The sequence below is a fragment of the Pogoniulus pusillus genome, chromosome 13, assembly GCF_015220805.1.
Source record: "Pogoniulus pusillus isolate bPogPus1 chromosome 13, bPogPus1.pri, whole genome shotgun sequence".
NCBI lineage: Eukaryota > Metazoa > Chordata > Aves > Piciformes > Lybiidae > Pogoniulus > Pogoniulus pusillus.
The window spans coordinates 28758464-28785005 of record NC_087276.1 but is presented as its reverse complement, the minus strand read 5'-3'; the positions used below and the strand labels follow the sequence as shown (position 1 = coordinate 28785005).

At 49.1% G+C, this 26542-nt stretch overlaps 1 protein-coding gene across 1 annotated transcript in view; it reads left to right on the top strand.

Moving 5' to 3' along the window:
- The window catches only part of FAM20C (FAM20C golgi associated secretory pathway kinase), a 96996-nt gene extending 74993 nt beyond the window's left edge, over positions 1 to 22003 (top strand). The window contains exons 4-10 of the mRNA XM_064153738.1: positions 103 to 195; positions 1956 to 2071; positions 15358 to 15538; positions 16177 to 16286; positions 18043 to 18124; positions 19079 to 19138; positions 20810 to 22003. Coding sequence (XP_064009808.1) covers positions 103 to 195; positions 1956 to 2071; positions 15358 to 15538; positions 16177 to 16286; positions 18043 to 18124; positions 19079 to 19138; positions 20810 to 21062 — 895 coding nt within the window. The 3' untranslated portion in view covers positions 21063 to 22003. The remainder of the gene's footprint in view (positions 1 to 102; positions 196 to 1955; positions 2072 to 15357; positions 15539 to 16176; positions 16287 to 18042; positions 18125 to 19078; positions 19139 to 20809) is intronic.
- The last annotated feature ends 4539 nt before the right edge of the window (positions 22004 to 26542 follow it).

Below are 26542 nucleotides of genomic sequence, written 5' to 3'. Positions count from 1 at the left end.
AGCAAGCAATACTGAACTCCAGCCTAAAATACTGCTGCTCCTTAGGAATTCTAACCCAGCATTAAAACCCTTTCCCTTGTTTGTTTGTTTTTCTCTTTGCAGGCAAACCAGAGAACAAGAAACCCCACCTGACTTTTTCTATTTCTCAGACTATGAGAGGCACAATGCAGAGATAGCAGCCTTTCATTTGGACAGGCAAGTAAAAAGGGGTTTGCACTGAAAGAAAAAGGGGAGATAATTGTCATAGGTTTCTGCCCTATGTGTTCCAGCCCTGGAACTGAATTCCTTTTAAAGAAGGGAGAAGATGGAGCAAAGGTGGGCAAAGGCCATGAATAAATGAAATGGCAGATGATGAAAGGCTAGATTAATAATTAGGAAATGTGTAGCTGCTCTGGGAATGAGAACTCTAGCAATAAGTTATTCTCAAAAGGAAAGAGAAATGACATTGAGTAGAAGCCAAGGAATGAATTTCCCCTGTGATCTTGAATGGAGAGGACCCATCTCCTGGGAAATATGTGACAGAAGTGTGAGGGGACTCTAGCTCAGCCCAATTAGCTGCAGGGTGTGCAGATCCAAGTGGGACATGGGGAATGGTGTGGGTGTTCAGAGAGGTGATATTGAGAGGGGGGGTTTGGTTTCACAGCCAAAAGCCAGGACCATCCCATATCAGGAGTGTATTTAGGACACCAGTTAGTGGGAAGGAGAGGGCAGTGGTGGTAGCTGATGATGTCTCCCCAGGCAGAGTTCATGCAGATACCCTGACTGGGAAGAGACTGCAGCCCTCTCAGACTGCCTAGATTAGAAGCAGTAATTAATAATTAGTGATGAGTTATTAACAGTGTGGCAAGAAATGAGGGCATTCCACAGGCTGAGTTAGAACTGAAGCTTCTTTCAAACTCTGGGGTGCCAAGAATCATCCTTTGAGCAGCTTGAAGCTTTAGGGGCATAAATTATTTGGGGTTCCATGTAGTATTGCTGACTTCTGGGTTGATGCTTAGCATAAAGGCACCTGTCAATGGATGGCAGAGGGTGGATTTGTCATTAAGAACCATCCTAATCAGACCCTTCAAGGGTCTTCTGTATTTTGTGGTTGACCTTGACATTGATCCCTGTTGATCTTTGATTGATATTTTGCTTGGCCATTTTCAGCAGGTAGTGTAAGAGAAAATATTAATGCTGTTCCTGCAGGGAGGCACATTAAATATCCACACAGTAAGCAGAAAAAGCAGCAGCTACCTAATGCAGAAAAATCTTAGCAGCAGTGGACATCAAAATCTCAACCTTTTTGGAGGTTTTGAATGGGAACTATGCCTTTTTTTTTTTTCCACTGTAAAACTTCACAAGGAGTTTTTAATGATCTACTAAGGCAAGGGAATTTGGGGTAGAGAAAGGCTCTTCACTCAGCCTTTGCCTGTGGGATGAAATTTAGTTTCAGGGAGATAAGTTTAAGTTGGTATAAGGGTACTGGAACAGAGAGGAGCAGAAGAAGGTAAATGAAACAGATACTAAGACTGCCAGGGGAAAAAAATGTACTATTAGATGGTGGTTATGGAAGGAAGGTGCTGAATTGCCATTCCTCAGATCACTTCAAAAATGGGTGAGCAACATGCATGTTGTAGCAATCCTGAAGCAGCACAAAGTCAAAACAAAGCTTCTCCTGTGTCTTATGCCTGGAATTCTACCAAATCTCCATTTTTATCATGGAACAATATGTTCCCCTACTCCTCTGTGTTTTGCACCTGCTCCATGCTGTGTAGGCAAAGCAGAGCTCATCATATTCAGCACATAATTCACACTATATTATAGGAAGGATTATCCACTTGAAAGTTGATGGGCTTTTTATTCCTTAAAGACCAGAGTTAAAACGTGCCTTCAGAGTGTAATGAGCCTGCCTAAACCCTATCACCATCGGCATAGTTTAATCCTTTAGGTAAACTCTTCCCTTCCTCTTCCAGGATCCTGGATTTCCGCCGCGTGCCGCCAGTCGCGGGTCGGCTCGTGAACATGACAAGAGAGATACGAGATGTTACCCGTGACAAGAAGCTCTGGAGGACCTTTTTCATCTCTCCAGGTAGTCTGGGAAATCACACTGCATTCTTTCATAGAATAGAATCAGAGAATCAAGCAGGTTGGAAGAGACCTCTGAGATCATCGACCCAGCCTAGCACCCAGCCCTGGCCAATCAACCAGACCATGGCACTAAGTGCCTCATCCAGGCTTTGCTTCAACACTTCCAGGGATGGTGACTCCACCACCTCCCTGGGCAGCCCATTCCAATGCCAATCACTCTCTCTGCCAACAGCTTCCTCCTAACATCCAGCCTATACTTCGCCTGCCACAGCTTGAGACTGTGTCCCCTTGTTCTGTTGCTGCTTGCCTGGCAGCAGAGCCCAACCCCACCTGGCTACAACCTCCCATGACACTAGGGATTGCGCTTCTCCTCTAGGGACACTCAGCGTGGGGACATTAATGTTTGAAATGAGATCCAGCTGGTTGCTTAGGAGAAGAGACCAACCTCACCAGACTACAACGTCCTTTCAGGTAGTTGTAGACAGCAGTGAGGTCACCCCGAGTCTCCTCTTTTCCAGGCTGCACACTCCAGCTCCCTCAGCCTCTCCTCATAGCAGAGGCTTGGGAGAAAGTGGTACCATCTGGGATGCTGTGATGGAGAAATAAGGCTCCAAAATACACACTTAGGTATGTTCTCAGAGAAACTGGACAAAGGCCTGGAACACAAACCCTATGAGGAGAGGCTGAGGGAGCTGAGGGTGTGCAGCCTGCAGAAGAGGAGGCTCAGGGCAGAGCTCACTGCTTTCTATGACTACCTGAAGGGAGGCTGTAGCCAGGTGGGGGTTGGTCTCTTCTCTCAGGCAACCAGCAACAGAAGAAGGGGACAGAGTCTGAAGTTGTGCCAGGGGAGGTCTAGGCTGGATGTTAGGAGGAAGTTGTTGGCAGAGAGAGTGATTGGCATTGGAATGGGCTGCCCAGGGAGGTGGTGGAGTCACCATCCCTGGAAGTGTTGAAGCAAAGCCTGGCTGAGGCACTCATGGTCTAATTGACTGGCCAGGGCTGGGTGCTAGGTTGGACTGGATGATCTTGGAGGTCTCTTCCAACCTGGTTGATTCTGTGATTCTATCAAAGAGTATTCAATTTAAAGCATGTCAGCTGCCTTCCAGTGAGCCTAACTCCTATTCCTTCAGCTGCATGCAAATGTGCCTTGCTGAACTGGGGCTGTGACTTGTGTAACAGGCAATCTGGAGCAGAAGTCTCCAGAGATCTCTTCCTCTCTGCCCCTCGCTCTGTGTGCGATTGGACAGAAGCTGTTTATCCCAGACCCCTGAAGTCAACATCTCAAGGCTTAATTACAGTTTCTCATGGTGTAACTGCAATTATTGCTGTGAGCAGAAGTCAGAGCCCTGTCATTACAGAGCTTTGTCTCTTAAAATGTTTATCACACTTTTGTGATCCCCGATAAAGTCATTATTACGGCTGTTATTTTTGGCTTCCTATCCGTGCTCAGCTCTGCAGGACAGAGTTGTTTATTCCAGTAGCTTCTCTTCTAAAATGAATTACATAATTGCAAAAGACTTCCTAGTGCCCTGTGCTGTGAGTGCCCCAATTTTACATGTACAGTCCTTGTGACAGTACATGGGGACAGCGTTCGTCAAGCCTGATGTGCGGCGATCTCTGCGTGCTCCAGCTAAGCACTTGTGCCTCAGCTGCTTTCTCTCCTTCTCCCCCTCTGCCACACTTATCAGTCGGGTTATTTCCTTGGCCTCTTGTAGACAAACACACACAAAAGTGCCCCCCAAAATATAAATTACCTGACTGGGCCAGGGGATTGAGTTCAGCATCAGTAAGTATGCAGGTAACACCAAGCTAGGAGCAGGTCTGGATTTGTTGGAGGGTAGGAGAGCCCTGCAGAGGGACCTGGACAGGCTGGATGGGTGGGCAGAGGCCAATGGGATGAGACTGAACAAGGCCAAGTGCAGGGTTCTACACATTGGCCACAACAACCCCAAGCAGCACTACAGGCTGGGGCCAGAGTGGCTGAGAGCAGCCAGGCAGAGAGGGACCTGGAGGTGCTTATAGAGAGCAGCTGAAGATGAGGCAGCAGTGTGCCCAGGTAGGCAGCAGAGCCAATGGCATCCTGGTTTGGCTCAGGAGCAGTGTGGGCAGCAGGACAAGGGAGGTTCTTCTGCCCCTGTGCTCAGCACTGCTCAGGCCACACCTTGAGTGCTGTGTCCAGTTTTGGGCTCCTCAATTCAAGAGAGATGTTGAGGTGCTGAGAGGTGTTGAGAGAAGGGCAACAAAGCTGGTGAGGGGCCTGGAGCAGAGCCCTGTGAGGAGAGGCTGAGGGAGCTGGGGGTGTGCAGCCTGCAGAAGAGGAGGCTCAGGGCAGACCTCATTGCTGCCTACAACTACCTGAAGGAGGCTGTAGCCAGGTGGGGTTGGTCTCTTCTGCCAAGCAAGCAGCAACAGAAGAAGGGGACAGAGTGTCAAGTTGTGGCAGGGCAGGTCTAGTCTGGATGTGAGGAGGAAGTTGTTGTCAGAGAGAGTGATTGGCATTGGAATGGGCTGCCCAGGGAGGTGGTGGAGTTGCCGTCGCTGGAGGTGTTCAAGCAAAGCCTGGATGAGGCACTTAGTGCCATGGTCTGGTTGATTGGCCAGGGCTGGGTGCTAGGTTGGCCTGGGTGATCTTGGAGGTCTCTTCCAACCTGGTCGGTTCTATCACTCTCTGTCTGTTTATGTGCACTAGGGACCACAGCTCATTTGAGATGTAAGCCATTTTATTCCCAGTTTAGCAAGATAGATGTAGATTAGCAGGTTTGCTTGCTTTTAGTCTTCCCAGGTTCTCTATCAAGGCTTGGGGGTGAACTTGAATGGTTGCTGAGGATTACAAACCTGGACTCATGTCCTGAGCATCTGACAGCAGCCAGAACTTGGCAGTGCAGCATTAAGGCTGCCAGTTCAGGTGAAGATCTTTGTCTTGGCATGATGAAATTCCAGACATCCAAGGCATGATCCCAGCATCATCCTTTAGTCAAGTTTATTTAGAGGCCCCCAGATAAATTCAATTAAAATATTTGATTAACACTGAACCATGGTTTTCTGGAGAATAAAACACTAGAGCAAGTAATTTGTGTTTCAATTTCATGTTTGCTAAATCAATAGACTTTGCTTAAATCCTGCTGGCTACTCGTCAGGGTTCTTCTCTACAAGTCCCCAGCTTAATTAGTTGGATTCTCATTAACATATGCCCAAACTCCATCCTGGGGTTTGTAGTGACCTTAAGAGGCAGGCATTAATTAATGCTTAGTGAAAAAAAAAAGTCATAAAGGTCTTAAATTAAGCATTTAGAAACAAATTCTCCAGGCTGGCAGGTGGCTCAGAGCTTCAGATTGAGGGCAGAACAAAGTAAAACAGGAGGGTGCTGAAGACAGCCCTATGGCCTGGGATGATGGTGGAGAGGGAATAGGGAGCCTGGAGAAGTCTGGAAGAGGCTGATTTGTGCTCTCTGCTAGATGAGGGGCAGCAAAAGAGGGGGAAGTGCTTAGAAAGGTGAGGAGCACAGGTGTGATGTATAGACTGTTGCAAAAAGTAGTCTGTGCACCTGCATTGAGCTATCAGGGCACCCCCCAGGGACTCCCTTTTGGGTAACTGTGCCTCTGCATACAATCATAGAATCAACCAGGTTGGAAGAGATCTCCAAGATCATCCAGTCCAACCTAGCACCCAGCCCTAGACAATCAGCCAGACCATGGCACTAAGTGCCTCATCCAGGCTTGGCTTCAACACCTTCAGGGACGGCGACTCCACCACCTCCCTGGGCAGCTCATTCCAATGCCAATCACTCTCTCTGCCAACAACTTCCTCCTCGCATTCAGCCTAGACCTCCCCTGCCACAACTTGATACTGTGTCCCCTTCTTCTGTTGCTGGTTGCCTGGCACAAGAGCCCAACCCTCACTTGGCTACAGCCTCCCTTCAAATAGTTGCAGACAGCATCAGGTAGTTGTAGACAGCATCTTCATCCCCAGAGTGCTCAGTGGCAATTAATGGTCACGGTGGACACATGGTGTCTGCTGGCAATGTATCCCTCTCCATGTGCCCATTTGCATCTCTTCAAATTAAATGAGCACTAAATGTAATTGATTTTACACCAAGCTCTTCCCTTCAGGCTGGGAGAGCACTGTTTGCAATGGAACCCCTGGGAGAGTAAATACTGATGGTTCTCATCAGTGTGTTGTGTTGTTCCCTCAACCAGAATCACAGCATCACAGCATGTCAGGGGTTGGAAGGCACACAAAGAGATCATCAAGTCCAACTTCCCTGTCGGAGCAGGACCATACAATCTAGCTCAGGTCACAGAGGAACACATCTAGACAGGGTTGAAAAGCTCCAGGGAAGGAAACCAGTGTGGACATGTGTTGGAAGAAACCTTACAGCATTTCCATGTCATGTCATAGAAGCACAGAATCATAGAATCAACCAGGTTGGAAGAGACCTCCAAGATCATCCACTCCAACCTAGCACCCAGCCCTGGCCAATCAAGCAGACCATGGCACTAAGTGCCTCATCCAGGCTTTGCTTCAACACCAATCACTCTCTCTGCCAACAACTTCCTCCTAACATCCAGCCTAGACCTCCCCTGCCACAACTGCAGACTGTGTCCCCTTGTTCTGTAGCTGCTTGCTTGGCAGAAGAGCCCAACCCCTCCTGGCTACAGCCTTCCTTCAGGCAGCTGCAGACAGCAATGAGCTCTGCCCTGAGCCTCCTCTTCTGCAGGCTGCACACCCCCAGCTCCCTCAGCCTCTCCTCACAGGGCTGTGCTCCAGGCCCCTCACCAGCCTTGCTGCCCTTCTCTGGACACCTTCCAGCACCTCAACATCTCTCTTGAATTGAGGAGCCCAGAACTGGACGCAGCACTCAAGGTGTGGCTCAGGAGGCCTGGAAACCTGATTGATTCTATGATTCTATGGAATGAGGGCCAGGAAGCTGCAGACAGCTGTAGCTTCTGAGCAGGCTGCAGAGTGCCATCCCTTCTCCCACTGGGGAGCAGAAATGGCTGCAAGCAGCCAGGTTAGTGGAGGCATTAGGGCTGCGCTCCGAGAGAAAGCAGGCTGCAGGAAAGTGCACTTGCAGGCAGTTTGGACTAAACATGAGAAATGGAATTAGGTCAGCAATTACTGAAATTAATTTCACATCCTTTGTACTAAAGCAGACTGCAGTAGCCCTGCTACTCTTACCAGTGAATGGTAATTTGCTAGGAAGGGAAAAAAAAGACACATTAATGCTGTCAGCTTTCCTTTTGGAAGTGATTGAGGCAGCAGCTTAAGGGAATCAGTGTTACACAGCTGGTAAGCACTATGTTTTTGTTCATATTAACCAATTCTGAGGAATTATGGATCTTTTTTGTTCCCCCCTCCCCCTTCTCACCAAACAAGAGCAATTCTGAATTAGCTGTTACCTTGAGCAGGTGAAAGAAAGATCTTTCCATGCATTGCTTTAGTAAATATTCAGGACTCTCTCCAGCACTCCAGTTGCTCAGGCTAGCTAAATGTCTCCTCATGCATATCTCAATAAAAGGAGTGCTCTGCAAAGCAATATATTTAAAGGCATCTCCACTCCCTTCTTTGCTTCCCAAGAAGAGTGATTGTTCAGCTGTCAGGGTGGCACACAGAAAAAGGGGCAGAGGAGTACGCAAACACTCTGGCTCTTCACTGGTTTTGATCACCAGACCATGATTTTTGGGTGGGTTTCATGATGAAGTTTATCCTTTCATCCTCAGATAATGAAAGCCAGACACTTGCAGCATCCCTCAGGATCTCTTGCCGCTCCGATGCTTTGGGAGGACAGTTTTGGGGTTCAGTGAAGAAGGAGCTTGAACGCTACACATTGGGAGCACTTGAACATCTCAGCATGCATAGACATCCCTTCCTTTCTGCTGTGCCAGTGCTGCTGCTGGTGCTGCTTTCACTCACTCTGCAGGAGCACATATCCCTGGAGGTTGTTTCCTTTGCATATGTGCTTACAGGATCACAGGCTCACAGGATATTAGGGGTTGGAAAGGACCCAAGGAGATCATCAAGTGCAACCCCCCAGCCACAGCAGGACCACACAATCTAGCTCAGGGAACACAGGAACACATCCAGACAGGCCTTGAAAGGCTCCAGAGAAGGAGACTCCACAACCTCCCTGGAGAGTCTGATTGAGTACTCTGGGACACTTACAGTCAAGAGGTTCCCCTTTGTGTTGAGCTGGAACCTCCTGTGCTGCAGCTTCCATCCATTGCTCCTTGTCCTTCCATATGAGGTCTGTATAGAAACACCTGCATTGGATTAGAGAGGAGCAGAACAAGGGGACACAGTCTCAAATTGGGCTGGGGGAGGTCTAGGCTGGATGTTAGGAGGAAGTTGTCAGAGAGAGTGATTGGCATTGGAATGGGCTGCCCAGGGAGGTGGTGGAATCACCACCCCTGGAGGTGTTCAAGCAAAGCCTGGCTGGGGCACTTAGTGCCATGGTCTGGCTGATTGTCTAGGGCTGGGTGCTAGGTTGGACGGGATAATCTTGGAGGTCTCTTCCAACCTGGTTGATTCTATGGTTCTATGATATGGGCTGGGCAGTTTGGATGAGAGGAGAAGGACCAAGCCACAATTAAACCTCATCTCCCTTTTCCCTCCAGCTTTTGTTTCCAAAAGGCCAAATCCTGCTCTCAGTGTGCAGTTGCCAGCAAAGCACTGAGCTCGCTTCTTTAGCTGGGATTTCACCCTCGGCCTGCTGTGCAGAATGTGGGTCACCTACTTAGATTTCAGAGAGGCTTGCTACAGCACCTTGAAGCCTGAAATGAGAACTGTGTTCTTCTATATTTGGTACCTCTTGTTATTTTTTTTCCCTCCCCTACATTTTTAAGAAACCTTAAAAATTAATCTTTCCCCAGGTAATTCAGGCTGCTTCCTCTCACTGCCTTATATAAGAGCTAGGCTAGACATGTCTATTCTGTGTCAATCAAAGCAGTTCATTGCTTTAATAGCAGCTTGGGGTACAGCATTCTTTCACCTCCACTACCCCCCAGGAGTTGGACAGGAGCTGTGGAGAGTGATTACCACAGCTCCGTGCCCATAGGGAGAAAAACAACTGGCAGAAAAAGCTTTGCCTTTGAAATTAACTTCTCACCTTGAAACACATTGGTGGTGCTACCTCAAGTTTGCTGTCTCAGTGGCAGGACACCTCTTGCCATCACTCAGAGGCTTGGAGCCCCAGTGCAGGTGATGGAGGGTCTGTGGTAATGTCATAGGATGATAGTGGTTGGAAAGGGACCCAAAGAGATCATTCAGTCCAACCCCCCCCCCCCAGAGCAGGACCATACAGTGTAGCTCAGGTCATACAGGAACACATCCAGACAGGCCTTGAAAGGCTCCAGAGAAGAAGACTCCACAACCTCTCTGGGCAGCCTGTGCCAGTGCTCTGGGACCCTTCCAGGAAAGAAGTTCCCCCTTGTGTTGAGCTGGAACCTCCTGTGCTGCAGCTTACACCCAGTGATCCTTGTCCTGTCCAAGTCACAATTGAGCAGAGTCTGTCCCCTCTCTCTTGATCCCCAGCACTCAGATATGTATGAGCATTCCTAGAATCACAGAATAAGCCAGGTTGGGAGAGACTTCCAAGGTCATCCAGGTCAACCTAGCACCCAGCCCTGGCCAATCAACCAGACCATGGCACTAAGTGCCCCAGCCAGGCTTGGCTTCAACACCTCCAGGGACAGTGACTCCACCACCTCCCTGGGCAGCCCATTCCAATGCTAATCACTCTCTCTGACAACAACTTCCTCCTAACATCCAGCCTAGACCTCCCCTGCCACAGCTTCAGACTGTGTCCCCTTCTTCTGTTGCTGCTTGCCTGGCAGAAGAGCCCAACCCCACCTGGCTACAGCCTCCCTTCAGGTAGCTGCAGACAGCAATGAGCTCTGCCCTGAGCCTCCTCTTCTGCAGGCTGCACACCCCCAGCTCCCTCAGCCTCTCCTCACAGGTCTCTGCTCCAGGCCCCTCCCCATCCTTGCTGCCCTTCTCTGGACACCTTCCAGCACCTCAACATCTCTCTGCAATGGAGGAGCCCAGAACTGGACACAGCACTCAAGGTGTGGCCTGACCATTGCTGAGTACAGGGGCAGAATAACCTCCCTTGATTAGATCCCCTCTAAGTCTTCTCTTCACTAGACCAAAAAGAACAGCTCCCTTCAGCCTGTCCTCACAGGGCAGTGCTCCAGCCCCTTCATCATCTTCCTGGCCCTATATGTCAGTAGCTGGGAGCAGGGCTGAGCAGCTGGGCGTGGGGCAGGCAGCACCCTTGCTGTCTGTGTCACTCTGTGTGACTGAATGCCACCACTGCAACAGCCCCCAGGCTTTCATGAGGACTTCTCTGGGCACGAATGTGTGATGAGTGTCAAACCATTAGCCCCAATTGCATTCCTGGAGGGCACGGAGCAGAGCTTCATTGTTCCCAACGTTAAATTCAGAAGCAAACTATTAAACACAGCATTTATCTTCCCACTGTGCAAAGTGGTGTGGTTAATATAATTCCTTCTTTGAAAGGTCAGATTTACATAGTGAGCAGCAGAAGCTGCAGTAGCACAGGAGAGGCATTGCTGGGCCCTTTGCCCTTTACAAACCTGTTTCTGTGGCTTGTAACTCTGCTATGAGGAGAGACTGAGGGAGTTGAGGCTGTTTAGTCTGGAGAGGAAAAGGCTCTGAGGTGATCTTGTTGTGGCCTTTCAGTATCTGAAGGGGGTCTACAGAAAAGCTGGGGAGGGACCTTTTAGGCTGTCAGGTAGTGATAGGACTGAGGGGAATGGAATGAAGCTAGAAATGAGTAGATTCAGACTGGATGTTAGGAAGAAGTTGTTCAGGGTGATGAGAGCCTGGAACAGATTGTCCAGGGAGGTGGTGGAAGCCTCATCCCTGGAGGTGTTTAAGGCCAGGCTGGATGAGGCTGTGGCCAGCCTGATCTAGTGTGAGGTGTCCCTGCTCATGACAGGGGGATTGGAATTTGATGATCCTTGTGGTCCCTTCCAACCCTGACTGATTCTACGCTTGCCTTCCCATGGCTGGGCAGAAGTCAGGTCATAGCAGCCCTGGAAGATAAATTGTCTCAGGTGATCAAGGTATATCTGTGTGGGTTTCTGCCCTCCACAGACACAGAGGTGATGCTGACACAGCTGAATCTAAGCACAAGCTCCACTGCAGCTCCTAACCAGTGGAGACACAAAGCCTGGCTGCAGTGTGAGGGAGAGCCTGAGTCTGCCCACCAAGGCAGCAGGCGCCCGAGAAGTAAAGCATCACTTTTTATCTCCTAACTCTTCTCTGCTGGCCTGCAGCAAGCAGCATCTGTGTATGATTTCTTGTAAATCAGCCTTTGTGGCAGCTTGGAACCCCTTGAGATATTTTGTCTGCATTAGGTCTTCTCAGGCTGTAAATCACAGATGTTTCTCCCCAGTCTTTTTATTGGCTGAGCGTATCGCAACTGTCTGGATGGCCCAGCAGGATCCTCCCATTTGCAGACCATCTGCAGCTGGCAGTGGTGCCCACAGGTGCTTGGATGCCTCTTCCCTTTCATCCTGAATTATGGAGGAGGTTCACAGGGAGGCATGAAGCCCTCCTGGTTTTTGCTAGGATGATCAAAGGCGAAGTTGAGACACCTGCCTGAGCAGTGCAAAACCTGTGCCAAGTGTGTGCTGCAAAGCCTTTTTGAGGAGGAAAGCCAGGAGTGATTACAGACTGCAAGGTGGCATGCCCAAGACCTGCCCTAGCTTGAGTTTGTCTAGATGTTGACTTTACACTTTATTGTAGGCTAACAAAATGGGAGGGCCACTGAGATGGTCCCAGAGCTGGTGCCTCTGTAAGGAGAAGCCTCCCTGAAGCTCTAGCTTAAGCTGGGGGCCTCCAGAGTCACTTTCAACCTGAGCTGCCCAACTATGAATGCTTTTTTTTCCTTCCTGCAGTTTGTAAAAGGGTTTTCAAAGCATCCCTGTCAGCCACATATTACTGGGCTGCTTAAAAGGAAACTGAGTGGAGGTGCTGAGTAGAAGTGGATAGGTGTGGCAGGATGCGATGGGCAGCAGCGAGGTGCATGCTGGAGCTCATAGGAAGCAGATAAGCTGAGAGTGGCTTATTGGCCAAGGCCATGGTCATTTCTTTGCTCATGGGACATTCCTTTAAAATATGAAGGGACTATGAATGTCTTCCATGTCAGGAAAAGCTTTTGCTATGATTATTTGAGACAGGATCTTCTGCTTCATAAAGCAGCTGAAAGTAGAGAGCTGCTGAGTGCTCCTTTCCTTCCTTTGTTCATTTCTCTTCTTAATTTTCTCTTCCCTGAAGTAGTTCTCTTCCAGTCATTTGTGAGGAGTTTTTTTTGACCACAGGGTAAATATTTCTGGGCTGAGTCAAGATGTCTACAACTGCCTGAAGGGAGGCTGTAGCCAGGTGGGGTTGGGCTATGCTGCCAGGCAAGCAGCAACAGAAGAAGGGGACAGAGTGTCAAGTTGTGCCAGGGGAGGTCTAGGCTGGGTGTTAGGAGGAAGTTGTTGTCAGAGAGAGTGATTGGCATTGGAATGGGCTGCCCAGGGAGGTGGTGGAGTCACTGTGCCTGGAGGTGTTGAAGCAAAGTCTGGATGAGGCACTTAGGGCCATGGTCTGGTTGATTGTCTAGAGCTGGGTGCTAGGTTGGCCTGGATGATCTTGGAGGTCTCTTCCAACTTGGTTGATTCTCTGATTTTTTGATTCTATGATTCTATGATGTATTTAACTGGTAAGAGCCAACCTCGTCCATGTAAATATACTGTTCTGGTTGGAGTTGTTGCTGAGCAAAGGTATATGGGAGGCACTTAGGAGTCAGTCACAAGGGAAAGTTCCAGAAGGGCTGTGTCCAGGTAATCATAACTTCATGGACAAATCTGATGGCTCTCAGTAGAGGCTTGTAAATATGGAGCTGAGACAAACTGTCAAGTAGCAACACAAAGAATCATACAATCATAGAATGTCAGGGGCTGGAAGGGACCTCAAAAGTTCATCTGGTCCAACCACCCTGCTAGAGCAGGATCTCCTAGACCAGATCACAGAGGCACACATCCAGGCAGGTTTTGAATACCTCCAGAGAGGGAGACTCCACAACCTCCCTGGGCAGCCTGTTCCAGTGTTCTTCATCCTCACAGGGTAAAAAATCCTCCTCATGTTTAAGTGAAACTTCTCTGCCTCAGCTTCCACCCATTGCCTCTTGTCCTGGCACTGGGCATCCCGCAGCAGAGCCTGGCTCCAGCCTCCTGCCACTCACCCTGCACACCTTTATAACCATTGCTGAGGTCACCTCTCAGTCTCCTCTTGTCCAAGCTGCACATCCCTCAGGCTCTCCTCATAAGAGAGATGTTCCATTCCCTTCATCATCTTTGTGGCTCTGTGTTGGGACTCTCTCAAGCAATTCTATATCCCTCTTGAACTGGGGGGTCCAGAACTGGACACATCAGCCTTGTAGTCCAATTATATGATGCAATTCTGAGGTTAGCAGTTTTTCTCAGATAATACACTTAATTAACACAATCAAAACCATCATGAGACATTATTGCTCTTCCACATTCTTCTCCTTCCTTCAGCTCCTTGCCCTGTTTCTCCCTCCCTGCTGTTATCTCCTTGGCACCAGGACTTGGTGTTGCTTCCTTGCCTCTTGACTCCTTGTCTTCCTTTCACTGGCCACCAGCAGTGTACCATCTCTCTGCCTGCTGTAGGTTGGCTCTGGACAGGGAAAACATCATGGCAATGTGCAGGGCAGCATGTTGCAGGGCATCTCAGAGGTGAAGGTCTACCAGCTCACCTTTCTGAGCCACATGCTCTGCTGTGGCAGGCAGAAAATCTCCTCCCTCTGTTTGCCAGCCCTTCCTGCCACATTTATGCTGCTCCTGCCAAAAGGAAGAGTATCTCAGAAGCAGTATTGGAATGTAGAGGCCTTGTGGTGAATGAGGAAGCAATGTGACTTCTCAGCTCCATGCCTTACCATGAGGAAGGGACACAATCTTCCTCCAATAGCATTTGATGTGCATGGTAAAAGACTTGTAGCACACCAACAAGATCACCAATGTTGTGCTCCTCTTCTTGTTCATAGTGGGGCTTGTGGCAGGGTGGGGAGGTGCTGCTCTCTCCCACCTCCAATGAATTTCATATGGGAAGGGAGTTCTTGCAGGGGTGGATGTTCTTGTGGGTCCAGAAATAGATGGTGGCAGCTTTGGGGAGGTTTTAAGATAACACAAGCTCCAAACCCAAGTTTTGGCCACGGTTGTTGGAGCAACCTGATGTGTGGAGGAAGAAATTGATGTTTGGGATGTGTGCTGACAGAGCTGCATCTGTGCTATTTCCACCTCCCACCCACACCCCCACAGGCCTCTCTGCAGTAAGCAATTCTCCTTAGTAAAACTGCCAGTTCTGCTCACACTAGCAAGTAAATGAATGAAATGTTGTTGTCTGCTCCTAAAGAAAGGAAACAAGATGTTGAAAGGTGACTTGGTTTGGGGCACATATCAACTGTTCCAGCCTGGAGTAACAAACTGATCCCAAAGGATGTATCATTCTGGGGAAATGAAAGGAGAAAGGAGTACACCTGGAGTACTGTGTGCAGTTCTGGAGCCCTCAACACAAGAAGGATATGGAACTGTTGAAATGAGTCCAGAGGAGGGCTATAAAGATGCTCAGAGGGCTGCAGCAGCTCTGCTAGGAAGACAGGCTACAAGAGTTGGGGCTCTGCAGACTGGAGAAGGCTTTGAGGAGACCTTGGAGTGGCCTTCCAGTATCTGAAAGGGGCTAGGAAGGAAGGCTGGGGAGGGACTATTGACAAATTATTGTAATGACAGGATGAGGAGGAATGGGTTTGAAGTGGCAGAAGGGAGATTTGAAGTAGATGTTAGGAAGAAGCTCTTTGCAGTGAGGGTGGTGAGACACTGGCACAGGTTGCCCAGGGAGGTGTTCAAGGCCAGGTTGGATGAGGCCTTGAGCAACCTATTCTAGTGGGAGGTGTCCCTGCCTATGGCAGGGGGTTGGAACTGGCTGAGCTTTGAGCTCCCTTCCAACCATTCTATGAGTCTATAAATGAAAATATTCAAATCTGGGGTTGGGGGGGGGGTTGGAATATAAAGAGCCTGAGAACAGCCACAGACTACTCAGCACAGGCCATGATCTCAGCCAGTGAAATGAATGCCTTTCTGGTGGTTTCAGTGGCAGGACACTATGTGTGGTAGCAGAGGTTTGGATTCTTCTGCCTTTATGAGTTCTTGCAACGCTCATTTAAGGGTAGGCTCTAAAACTCTTTTGCTTTCTTTCCAGCCAACAACATCTGCTTCTATGGGGAATGCTCCTACTACTGCTCAACAGAGCACGCCCTGTGTGGAAAACCAGATCAGATTGAAGGGTCTCTGGCTGCTTTCCTACCTGATTTGTCTTTAGCTAAAAGGAAAACCTGGAGAAACCCCTGGAGACGTTCCTACCACAAGCGCAAGAAAGCAGAGTGAGTAGTGGTGAGCAAAGGATTCAGCAGCTGCAAAGGGTGATAGGAAGAGGAAACAGTGCTGCAGGTACTGCCCTTGCCTAACACAGAGCATGGAGGCTTAGGAGAACATCTGCATTTCTTCACTGAGCCCAGCTCCTGGGGAAGGACAGAGTATTTACAGTTGCAAGGTGCTCCAGCTTATGATGCTGAACCTGAGAGGACCTTCAGTGGCATCATTCCCTCATCATGAGACAGATACTTCCACAGTGGCTTTGATGGGATGCAGTGGGACCTGCCCATGTCCTGTGAGAGGGTGAAAGATTCAGTGCTTTTAGAAGCCCTAAATAGGTCTCTGATGTTCTCATCATCATGACTGATGGTGCAGCTGGTCTCCTAAATCTTGAAGCTATTAGCCACTTAGTTTCCAGCCTTGTGACTTTCTCCCTTTTCATCAGTCATAATCTTTGTTGGTTGCCTGTGTTACTGGGAGCAGCCTGAAGAATCTGCTGCCTCTACCTGGTGTGAGAGAATTAGATCTTTGCAAAATAACTTTCTCTAGTAAAAAAACCACTCAACAAAACAAACCAAAAGCAAACCACCAAACCCTCAGTAAACTCTGTATGTCACCTAAACTGTCAAAATGTTGGCTTTTCCAGGTGGGAAGTCGATCCAGATTATTGTGAAGAGGTTAAACAAACACCCCCATATGACAGTGGGACCAGAATCCTGGATATAATGGATATGACAGTTTTTGATTTCCTAATGGGTATGTTCCATCTCTTTCAAACATGAAATGCAACATTTCATTAGAAGAAGAATCATAGAGTCAACCAGGTTGGAAGAGACCTCCAAGATCATCCAGGCCAACCTAGCACCCAGCTCTAGCCAAGCAACCAGACCATGGCACTAAGTGCCTCATCCAGTCTTTTCTTGAACACCTCCAAGGATGGTGACTCCACCACCTCCCTGGGCAGCCCATTCCAATGCCAATCACTCTCTCTGCCAACAACTTCCTCCTAACATCCAGCCTAGACCTCCCCTGCCACAACTTGAGACTCTGTCCCCTTGTTCTATTGCTGGTTATCTGGCAGCAGAGCCCAATCCCACCTGGCTACAGCCTCCCTTCAGCTAGTTGTAGACAGCAATGAGCTCTGCCCTGAGCCTCCTCTTCTGCAGGCTGCACACCCTCAGCTCCCTCAGCCTCTCCTCATAGGGTTCCAGGCCCCTCCCCAGCCTTGCTGCCCTTCTCTGGACACCTTCCAGCACCTCAACATCTCTCTTGAATTGAGGAGCCCAGAACTGGACACAGCACTCAAGGTGTGGCCTGAGCAGTGCTGTGCACAGGGGCAGAAGAACCTCCCTCATCCATTTCTTCTTCACCACTACAGCGTGGTTGAAGCTGCATTTACACTGTGTGCCCTGTCTGATGGGGATGATGAGAAAGTGCAGATTTACATGGGTTCTGTGTTCCCACCAGTGCAGATTAAAGGAGCAAAGCTGCTCAGCAATGCAGGGTGGTGATGAATGCAGGTCAGGCTAGCCTCCTTCACCACAACTAAGGGCTTCACAGTTTGCTTTAGTGGATGCACATTCAAGGACTGTTCGTTACTGGCACATTGTTTTCAACCTGCAGTGGCATTCAGTGCTGCTTGCTCTGTAAACTCTCAGAAGGAGGAAAAAAAAGGGAGGTGGTGCTTAGTCACAAAGCAGTTGTGGTGTGTATCAGTAAGTTTTTTCCTTTGTAACCTGATCAGAATAGAATAATCACTACCAAGCAGGTAATGGTGACCTACCCCACACCTACTCAGTGGCTAACACTGGGCCATTCTCATATGAAAGCTGTCCTGCTGCACCTATAAGGTGCCAACTACATATTTGATCCTGAGACATGTACTGTAGTATCATTTAGGTTGGAAGGGACATTAAAGATCATCCAGTTTCAACCCTCCTGCCGTGGGCAGGGACACCTCCCACTGGACCAGATTGACCTCAAGTGGAGCCTCCACTTCCCTGGTAATGTGTTCCTGTGCCTCACCACCCTCATGGTGAAGAATTTCTTCCTAATGTCCAGTCTAAATCTAGCTTCTACCAGTCTGAAGTTGTTACCCTTTGTCCTATCATTGCTGTCTACAACAACCTGAAGGGAGGCTGTAGCCAGGTGGGGTTGGGCTCTTCTGCCAGGCAACCAGCAACAGAACAAGGGGACACAGACTCAAGCTGTGCCAGGGGAGGTCTAGTCTGGATGTGAGGAGGAAGTTGTTGTCAGAGAGAGTGATTGGCATTGGAATGGGCTGCCCAGGGAGGTGGTGGAGTCACCGTCCCTGGAGGTGTTGAGGCAAAGCCTGGATGAGGCACTTAGTGCCATGGTCTGGCTGATTGGTTAGGGCTGGGTGCTAGGTTGGCCTGGGTGAGTTTGGAGGTCTCTTCCAACCTGGTTAATTCTATGATTCTATGAAATCATTGCCCTGACCTGCTCCCAGCAGAAAGCCAGAGTGAAACTGGACGTTTTTTTTTCTCTGTAGGTAACATGGATCGACATCACTATGAAACCTTCGAGAAGTTTGGAAATGAAACATTTATTATCCACTTAGACAATGGAAGAGGGTAATCACCTTTAAGAATCTTTCTGATAAAGGAAAGGAAAGGAGAGGGAAAAAAGAAAAGGGAAAGGGAAAGGGAAAGGGAAAGGGAAAGGGAAAGGGAAAGGGAAAGGGGGAGGGAAGGGAAGGGAAGGGAAGGGAAAGGGAGGGAAGGGAAGGGAAGGGAAGGGAAGGGAAGGGAAGGGAAGGGAAGGGAAGGGAAGGGAAGGGGAAGGGAAGGGAAGGGAAGGGAAGGGAAGGGAAGGGAAGGGAAGGGAAGGGAAGGCAAGGCAAGGCAAGGCAAGGCAAGGCAAGGCAAGGCAAGGCAAGGCAAGGCAAGGCAAGGCAAGGCAAGGCAAGGCAAGGCAAGGCAAGGCAAGGCAAGGAAAGGCAAGGAAAGGCAAGGAAAGGCAAGGAAAGGCAAGGAAAGGAAAGGAAAGGAAAGGAAAGGAAAGGAAAGGAAAGGAAAGGAAAGGAAAGGAAAGGAAAGGAAAGGAAAGGGAAAAGGATGGGAAAGGGAAAAAAAGAAAAGAAAGGAAAAGAAAGGAAAAGAAAGGAAAAGAAAAGAAAAGAAAAGAAAAGAAAAGAAAAGAAAAGAAAAGAAAAGAAAAGAAAAGAAAAGAAAAGAAAAGAAAAGAAAAGAAAAGAAAAGAAAAGAAAAGAAAAGAAAAGAAAAGAAAAGAAAAGAAAAGAAAAGAGAAGAGAAGAGAAGAGAAGAGAAGAGAAAAGAAAAGAAAAGAAAAGAAAAGAAAAGAAAAGAAAAGAAAAGAAAAGAAAAGAAAAGAAAAGAAAAGAAAAGAAAAGAAAAGAAAAGAAAAGAAAAGAAAAGAAAAGAAAAGAAAAGAAAAGAAAAGAAAAGAAAAGAGAAAAGAAAAGGAAAAGAAGGGAGGGAGGGAAGGAAGGTAACAAAAAAAGAAAGCAAGATAACAAAGAAGAAAGTCTTTAAAGTAATCTTTGTCATCTTCTTGTTTTTACATAGGTTTGGAAAATATTCCCACGATGAACTTTCCATTTTGGTGCCTTTAAACCAGTGCTGCAGGTGTGTTTCACCTCCAGAGTTATTACCCAATTTATACAGTTGTTTCCACTAATGGGGATGAAGTTTCTACTGAGTCATACATGGCATGCCATGGAGGGGAGGAGATGTTACTATCCTGCCCAGGGAGCCTGTCCCAGGCCACCCTGAGCACATTCCATGCTTTGTTGAGGTCAGGAGCACAGCTGGCGAGGCGCTGGGAGAGAGGCTTTACTATGGCTAAAAGCATGTCCCATGGAGGTCATGGCAAAGCCTGCCCCAGCTTGGTCAAGTGCTTCACAACTGCTTCCTCAGTGCCCATGGCTGGGACTTTCTGAGGGGACAGGTGACACTTACAGTTTCAGCTTTGCACAGCTAGGACATGGATGTAAGTTGCATGGTTGTAACTTGCAGCAAAAGAGGTTCCAGCTCAACACAAGGGGGAACTTCTTGACTGTAAGGGTCCCAGAGCACTGGCACAGGCTGCCCAAAGAGGTTGTGGAGTCTCCTTCTCCAGAGCCTTTTAAGGCCTGTCTGGATGTGTTCCTGTGTGCCCTGAGCTAGATTGTATGGTCCTGCTCTGACAGAGGGTTTGGACTTGATGATCTCTTTGGTTCCTTCCAACCCCTGGCATTCTGTGAGCCTGTGATCCTGTGACATGGAGCAAGCTCTGTGTCTGCAGATGCTCTGGGCATGCCTCTAAGGTGAGCTTGCATGAGCCTCTGCTGCCATCAGCCACAGCCCAGCGCAAAGTCACAGACACCCTGCAGCTCACTGCCAAGGCAAATGTGACTCAGGTCCAGCTGGTGCCTTACCCAGCTGAGGAACATGAAGGCAAGGTAAGGCACTTGACTCTAGAGCTGTGCTCCAAAACCTCTCCACCCCTAAAAGGCTCCCAAGGATCAGCTGCTCATTGGGACTGTGGCAGTGCCTGCTCCACACCATTTCAAACCACACAGTCAAGCTTCGATGCTGTTATTGCTATGCTGATTGGAAGCCTTTTAGCCCTGTCATAGAATCAACCAGTTTGGAAGAGACCTCCAAGATCATCCAGTCCAACCTAGCACCCAGCCCTATCCAGTCAACCAGACCATGGCACTAAGTGCCTCAGCCAGGCTTTTCTTGAACACCTCCAGGGACGGTGCCTCCACCACCTCCCTGGGCAGCCCATTCCAATGCCAATCACTCTCTCTGCCAACAACTTCCTCCTAACATCCAGCCTAGACCTCCCCTGGCACAACTTGAGGCTGTGTCCCCTTGTTCTATTGCTGGTTGCCTGGGAGAAGAGGCCACCCCCCACCTGGCTAGAATGTCCCTTCAGGTAGATGTAGACAGTAATAAGATCACCCCTGAGCCTCCTCTTCTCCAGGCTAAACAGGCCCAGCTCCCTCAGCCTCTCCTCATAGGGTTTATGCTCCAGGCCCTTCACCAGCTTTGTCGCCCTTCTCTGGACACCTTCCAGTACCAGCACAGTGACTCCACCACCTCCCTGGGCAGCCCATTCCAATGCCAATCACCCTCTCTGCCAACAACTTCCTCCTAACATCCAGCCTAGACCTCCCCTGGCACACCTTGAGTCTGTGTCTCTTTCCTCTGTTGCTGGTTGCCTGGCAGAAGAGCCCAACCCCTCCTGCCTACAGCAGTGATGAAAATACTGATTTGCATTTTTCTTTCTCCTTTCCTCTCCTCTCTTAGAATCAGGAAGTCAACCTATCTGCGCTTACAGCTGTTAGCCAAGGAGGAGTACAAACTCAGCCTCCTGCTGAAGGAATCCTTACTAAAAGACAAAATAGCTCCCATCCTCTACCAGCCTCACTTGGAGGCGCTGGACAGGCGGCTGCGGATTGTCCTGAAGGCTGTCAGTGACTGCATAGAAAAGGATGGCTATGACACCGTGGTGGAAAATGACTTGAACACTGATGCTAACACTGTTACAACCGAGAGGTAGTGACCTTGCAAGACCAGCCAAGTGGAGAAGATTCAAAGAGGAGACAAACACACACACACACACACAGACACAAAAGTCTTGCAAAAGACTGTGTATGCCACTTGTGAATTCAGTGAATTCAGACATGAGGTAGAGTTGTTCCTGAAGTAGGCAAAGTGTAGACTCTGCAGAGGGTTAGCTCGTTCAGACAAAGTTCAGTCTAATGTGATGCTTTTGGTTAGTTCCTGAGGAGAGGTTATGCAAAGGCTCAGATGGTTGACAGGCAACAGTCTGATAGCAAAACACCTCCTGTCCTTTTTGTAGAGAAAGGAGGCCTTTACTTAATATTTTGTATTTATATATGGCATATCTATGAAGCCCCAGACCTACCTACCAAACCTAAGGAAGAGGGACAGCATAGTTTTGTGACTCACACTTTCTTTGTGCTGGCAGCCCACGTAGGAGTTTGTGTTAACCCTTTAAGTGCTCCAATCCACTGCATCTTATTTAAATCGAATGCCTTCATTTCCCCCTCCCCTCCCAGCATTTAAAGGGTTAAGGCAGTATGAACTTTTAAAGGCAAAACAAAAAAAGGAGAAGCTAATCATTATTATCATAACTACAGTGGTTACTGGAAGGGAATTTCACTACTTGTGCATCGACAGGAATACTTGAATGTTGGTTTTACCAAGTGATGTAAAATGACAAGTTGTACTATTTGTCCATAACGAGGGGGCAGCTCCTTTCTCTTTCTAGACTATCCTAGCTGAGCTGCTCCTTTTCAACTTTGCTTTTGATAGTTTTGTGTAAATATATACATATATGGGTACAGAAGAAAAGAGAAAGAAACAAATCCAAAGCTGCTTGGGGCAGCTCTAGGCTTTACTTTTGCAGCATTTTTATTTTTGTGGAATTGTTTGCAACGTGGTTAAAAGTGCAATAAAGATATGGCAAAATGTGTAGCCATCATGTGTCAGTGGGTTCCTTTTTCAGAGAATCAGAGAATCAGCCAGGTTGGAAAAGACCTCCAAGATCATCCAGGCCACCCTAGCACCCAGCCCTGGCCAATCAACCAGACCATGGCACTAAGTGCCTCAGCCAGGCTTTGCTTCAGCACCTCCAGGGACAGCAACTCCACCACCTCCCTGGGCAGCCTGTTCCAATGCCAATCACTCTCTCTGACAACAACTTCCTCCTAACATCCAGCCTAGACCTCCCCTGGCGAAACTTCAGACTCTGTCCCCTTGTTCTCTTGCTGGTTGCCTGGCAGAAGAGACCAACCCCACCTGGCTACAGCCTCCCTTCATATAGTTGTAGGCAGCAATGACCTCTGCCCTGAGCCTCCTCTTCTGCAGGCTGCACACCCCCAGCTCCCTCAGCCTCTCCTCACAGGCCTCTGCTCCAGGCCCCTCACCAGCTTCATCACCTCTCTCTGGACACCTTCCAGCGCCTCAACATCTCTCTTGAATTGAGGAGCCCAGAACAAGACCCAGCACTCAAGCTGTGGCCTGAGCAGTGCTGAGCACAGGGGCAGAAGAACCTCCCTTGTCCTGCTGGCCACACTGCCCCTGAGCCAGCCCAGGATGCCATTGGCTCTGCTGCCCACCTGGGCACACTGCTGCCTCATCTTCAGCTACTCACTACCAGCACCCCCAGGTCCCTCTCTGCCTGGCTGCTCTCAGCCACTCTGTCCCCAGCCTGTATGGCTGCTTGGGGTTGTTGTGGTCAAAGTGTAGAACTGGAGCAAAGCTCTGCACACCAACCAAGTGTTCCAGAGGTAGCTGCTTAAATTGCCATCCCCTTTCATGGCAACAGCACATCAAGCTAAAAGCAAGGAATTGGTGATTAATATTAATTACAACTCCAGTAAGGGTCATGGTGCTGCAAATGGTTAATCTTGGAAACAGTGTTTTGACTGTCAGAGTGTAGCTGGCAGATTGAGGGAGGTTCTCCTCCCCCTCTTCTCTGCTTTAGTGAGGCCCCACCTGGAATATTGCATCCAGTTCTGGGCTCCCCAGTTCGAGAGGGACAAGGATCTACTGGAGAGAGTCCAGCAGAGGGCTACAAGGATGCTGAAGGGACTGGAACACTGCCTGGTGAGGCAAGGCTGAGAGCCTGGAGAGAAGAAGGCTGAGAGGGGATCTAATAAATGTCTATCAATATCTGAGGGCTGGGGGTCAGGAAGGAAGGGACAGGGACAGCCTCTGCTTGCTTGTGACCTGGGATTGAACAAGGGGCAAGTGCTGCACAGGAAGTTCCACCTCAACATGAGGAAGAACATCTTGACTGTAAGGGTGACAGAGCACTGGCACAGGCTGCCCAGAGAGGTTGTGGAGTCTCCTTCTCTGGAGACTTTCGAGCCTTGTCAGGATGTGTTCCTGTGTGACCTGTGCTAGAGTCTATGGTCCTGCTCTGGGAGAGGTTGGGCTTGAAGGCCTCCAGAGATCCCTTCCAACCCCTAACATCCTATCATGCTATGATTTCAGCATCCCTTCCTCTTGCAATTATAGCTGCAGAAACAAGCTGTAGAGCAACACTGCTTGCGGCTTGACACTGCCCGGGGGATTTAGGTACATGAGTGGCTTTGACTTGAGTAGACAAAGCTCTTGCATAGAATAGAATCACAGAATCAACCAGGTTGGAAGAGACCTCCAAAATCACCCAGGCCAACCTATCAACCAGCTCTATATCCAGTCAATCAGACCATGGCACTAAGTGCCCCAGCCAGGCTTTGCTTCAACACCTCCAGGGACGGCGACTCCACCACCTCCCTGGGCAGCCCATTCCAATGCCAATCACTCTCTCTGCCAACAGCTTCCTCCTAACACCCAGCCTAGACCTGTTCTGGCACAGCTTGAGTCTGTGTCCCCTTCTTCTGTTGCTGCTTGCCTTGGAGCAGAGCCCAACCCCACCTGGCTGCAGCCTCCCTTCAGGTAGCTGTAGACAGCACAGCTGTCACCCCAGGAAAAGCTCAGCCTAAATGGCCTAGATTAACAAAAAGGTATTCTTAGCCAAATAGTTTTGCATCCTGCTCAGCTGAGCTCAGGTAATATGAGTGGAGACTTCCAGCCCAAACCCAAGCTATCAGTTGAGCAAGTGGCTGTACTTGACTTGTAAAAATACAGTGTGGTGCCCAAAGAATCCCTCACTGCCCTTTTGGTGGAGGAGAGAACTTAGGATGACAACACTCAGCACATCTATAATTCAGGGCTGTCATTTCTTTCATGCTATGTCTTTCTTCTCAGGGATTTATAAACATCCAGACTTTAAAGGCTGGTGGCCAGACAGATTAAAACACAGGCATTGCAGTGTGTTAAAACTATGGCTGAGAGAAAGAGCTGCCATGCAGGCTGACGTTGATGTATTGTCACTGAACCCATTTTTTCACTGCTTTGTTGCCTCTTTGACATTCCCATGGCTCTCACATACGTGGCATACAAAGACAACAGAACATCCCAGATTCTACAGCTGTCCATAAACCTGGAAAGACTCTGTCTTACCCCATGGCCTCTTTGTCACTTTGTGTGCCCCTCCCGGGGCAGTGAGTCTGTTCCCTGTAACACAGTGCTTGCACTGCAGCTCTCCCTCACTGCTCAGCTAAAAAACAAACCTCAAACCACAGGCCTGAAAAAGAGGTGGAACAGTTGATCACAGGCTCACGGGATGCTAAGGGTTGGAAGGGACCCAAGGTGAAAACATCTGTAGTGTGCTGCTAGTCCTGGGTTCTGCTGCCTTGAGGAAGGCTGGGAGCTTTGCTGCCTGCCTGGTTGTGAATCACCTTTTCTCTTTGGACTGGGGCAGTGTGAGAGAAACAATGGATGTGAAAGTGCAGAGCAGCTTTGTTCCTGCTGCTTCTCGTGAAGGTTTGACCTTGGGTGGCTTTTCTTTAGCACCCTCTCAGTTTGAGCACTTTGAAATGCCTTTGGGAGTTGACAGTGTCTGCAGTGCTGGAGGTTTCTCACTGTCCTTATACTGTGTCATTGCCTTCCTTTAGACAGCTGAATTGAGCAAATTCAAACCTCTAGGGAACTGTTCTAGTGGGAGATCAGGATGAGAGGATGTTAGGGGATGGAAGAGACCCAAAGAGATCATCCAGTCCAACCTCCCTGCCAGAGCAGCACCATACAGTCTAGCTCAGGGCACACAGGAACACATCCAGACAGGACTTCTAAGGCTCCAGAGAAGGAGACTCCACAACCTCTCTGGGCAGCCTGTGCAGGGCTCTGGGACCCTTACAGGAAAGAAGTTCTCCCTTGTGCTGAGGCAGAACCTCTTTTGCTGCAACTTACACCCACTGCTCCTTGTCCTATCCCAGGGAGCAGGTAGCAGAGCCTGTCCCCCCTCCTGGCAGCCTTCAGATACTTATAAACATTTATCAAATTCCCTCTCAGTCTTCTCCTCTCCAAACTAAACAGCCCCAGGTCCCTCAGCCTCTCCTCATCAGCCATGCCCTCCAGTCCCCTAATCATCCTCCTCTTCCTCTGCTGGACCCTCTCCAGAAGATCCCTGTCCCTCTTCAACTGGGGAGCCCCAAACTGAACACAGTACTCAAGATGAGGTCTCAGCAGGGCAGAGCAGAGGGAGAGGAGAACCTCCCTTGATCTGCTGGATGTTCTCCTTGCTTTTCTGTCTAGGCTTGGCTGTGGTTTTCCTGCAGATGCAGCTTTTTCTCACAGTGATATTGTGCCAGGACAGCAGCCAGGCTATAGAATTGCCTTCCTGACATAGCTCTGCTACTTCTGAGGTCAGGTCAGCTGGGGGCTCAGGGTCTGCAAAACTGTTTTTCTTTTGGAAAGCAGCACTTGTCAGCCTTGTAGCTTGGAGTGCAGCAGATGCAGTAAAGGTCTTTATTCTTTAGAAGCTGGGTTGCAGGTCAGGAGCTCCTAGCAGGCTGTTTAGAATCATAGAATCAGTCAGGTTTGGAAGGCACCACATTCCAGCAGCTCCTGAAGATGACCTCTAGGCATAAATGTGATGCTTTGACATCACATCAGGGGTTAAAGATATTGGCACTGCCAACTTCCTTTCTATTCATCATAGAAAAATAGAATCAGCCAAGCTGGAAGAGACCTCCAAGCTCATCCAGCCCAACCTAGCACCCAGCCCTGTCCAATCAACCAGTCCATGGCTCTAAGTGCCCCAGCCAGGCTTAGCCTGAGTCATAGAATCTGTCAGGGTTGGAAGGGACCATAAGGAGCAGCCAGTGCCACCCCCCCTGCCATGCCCAGGGACACCCTACCCTAGAGCAGGCTGCACACAGCCTCAGCCAGCCTGGCCTCAAACACCTCCAGCCATGGGGCCTCAACCACCTCCCTGGGCAACCCATTCCAGCCTCTCACCACTCTCATGCTCAACAACTTCCTCCTCACAGCCACTCTGACTCTCCCCACCTCCAGCTTTGCTCCATTCCCCCCAGTCCTCTCACTCTCTGAGAGCCTCAAAAGTTCCTCCCCAGCTTTTTTGTAGCCCCCTTCAGATCCTGGAAGGCCAAAAGGTCACCT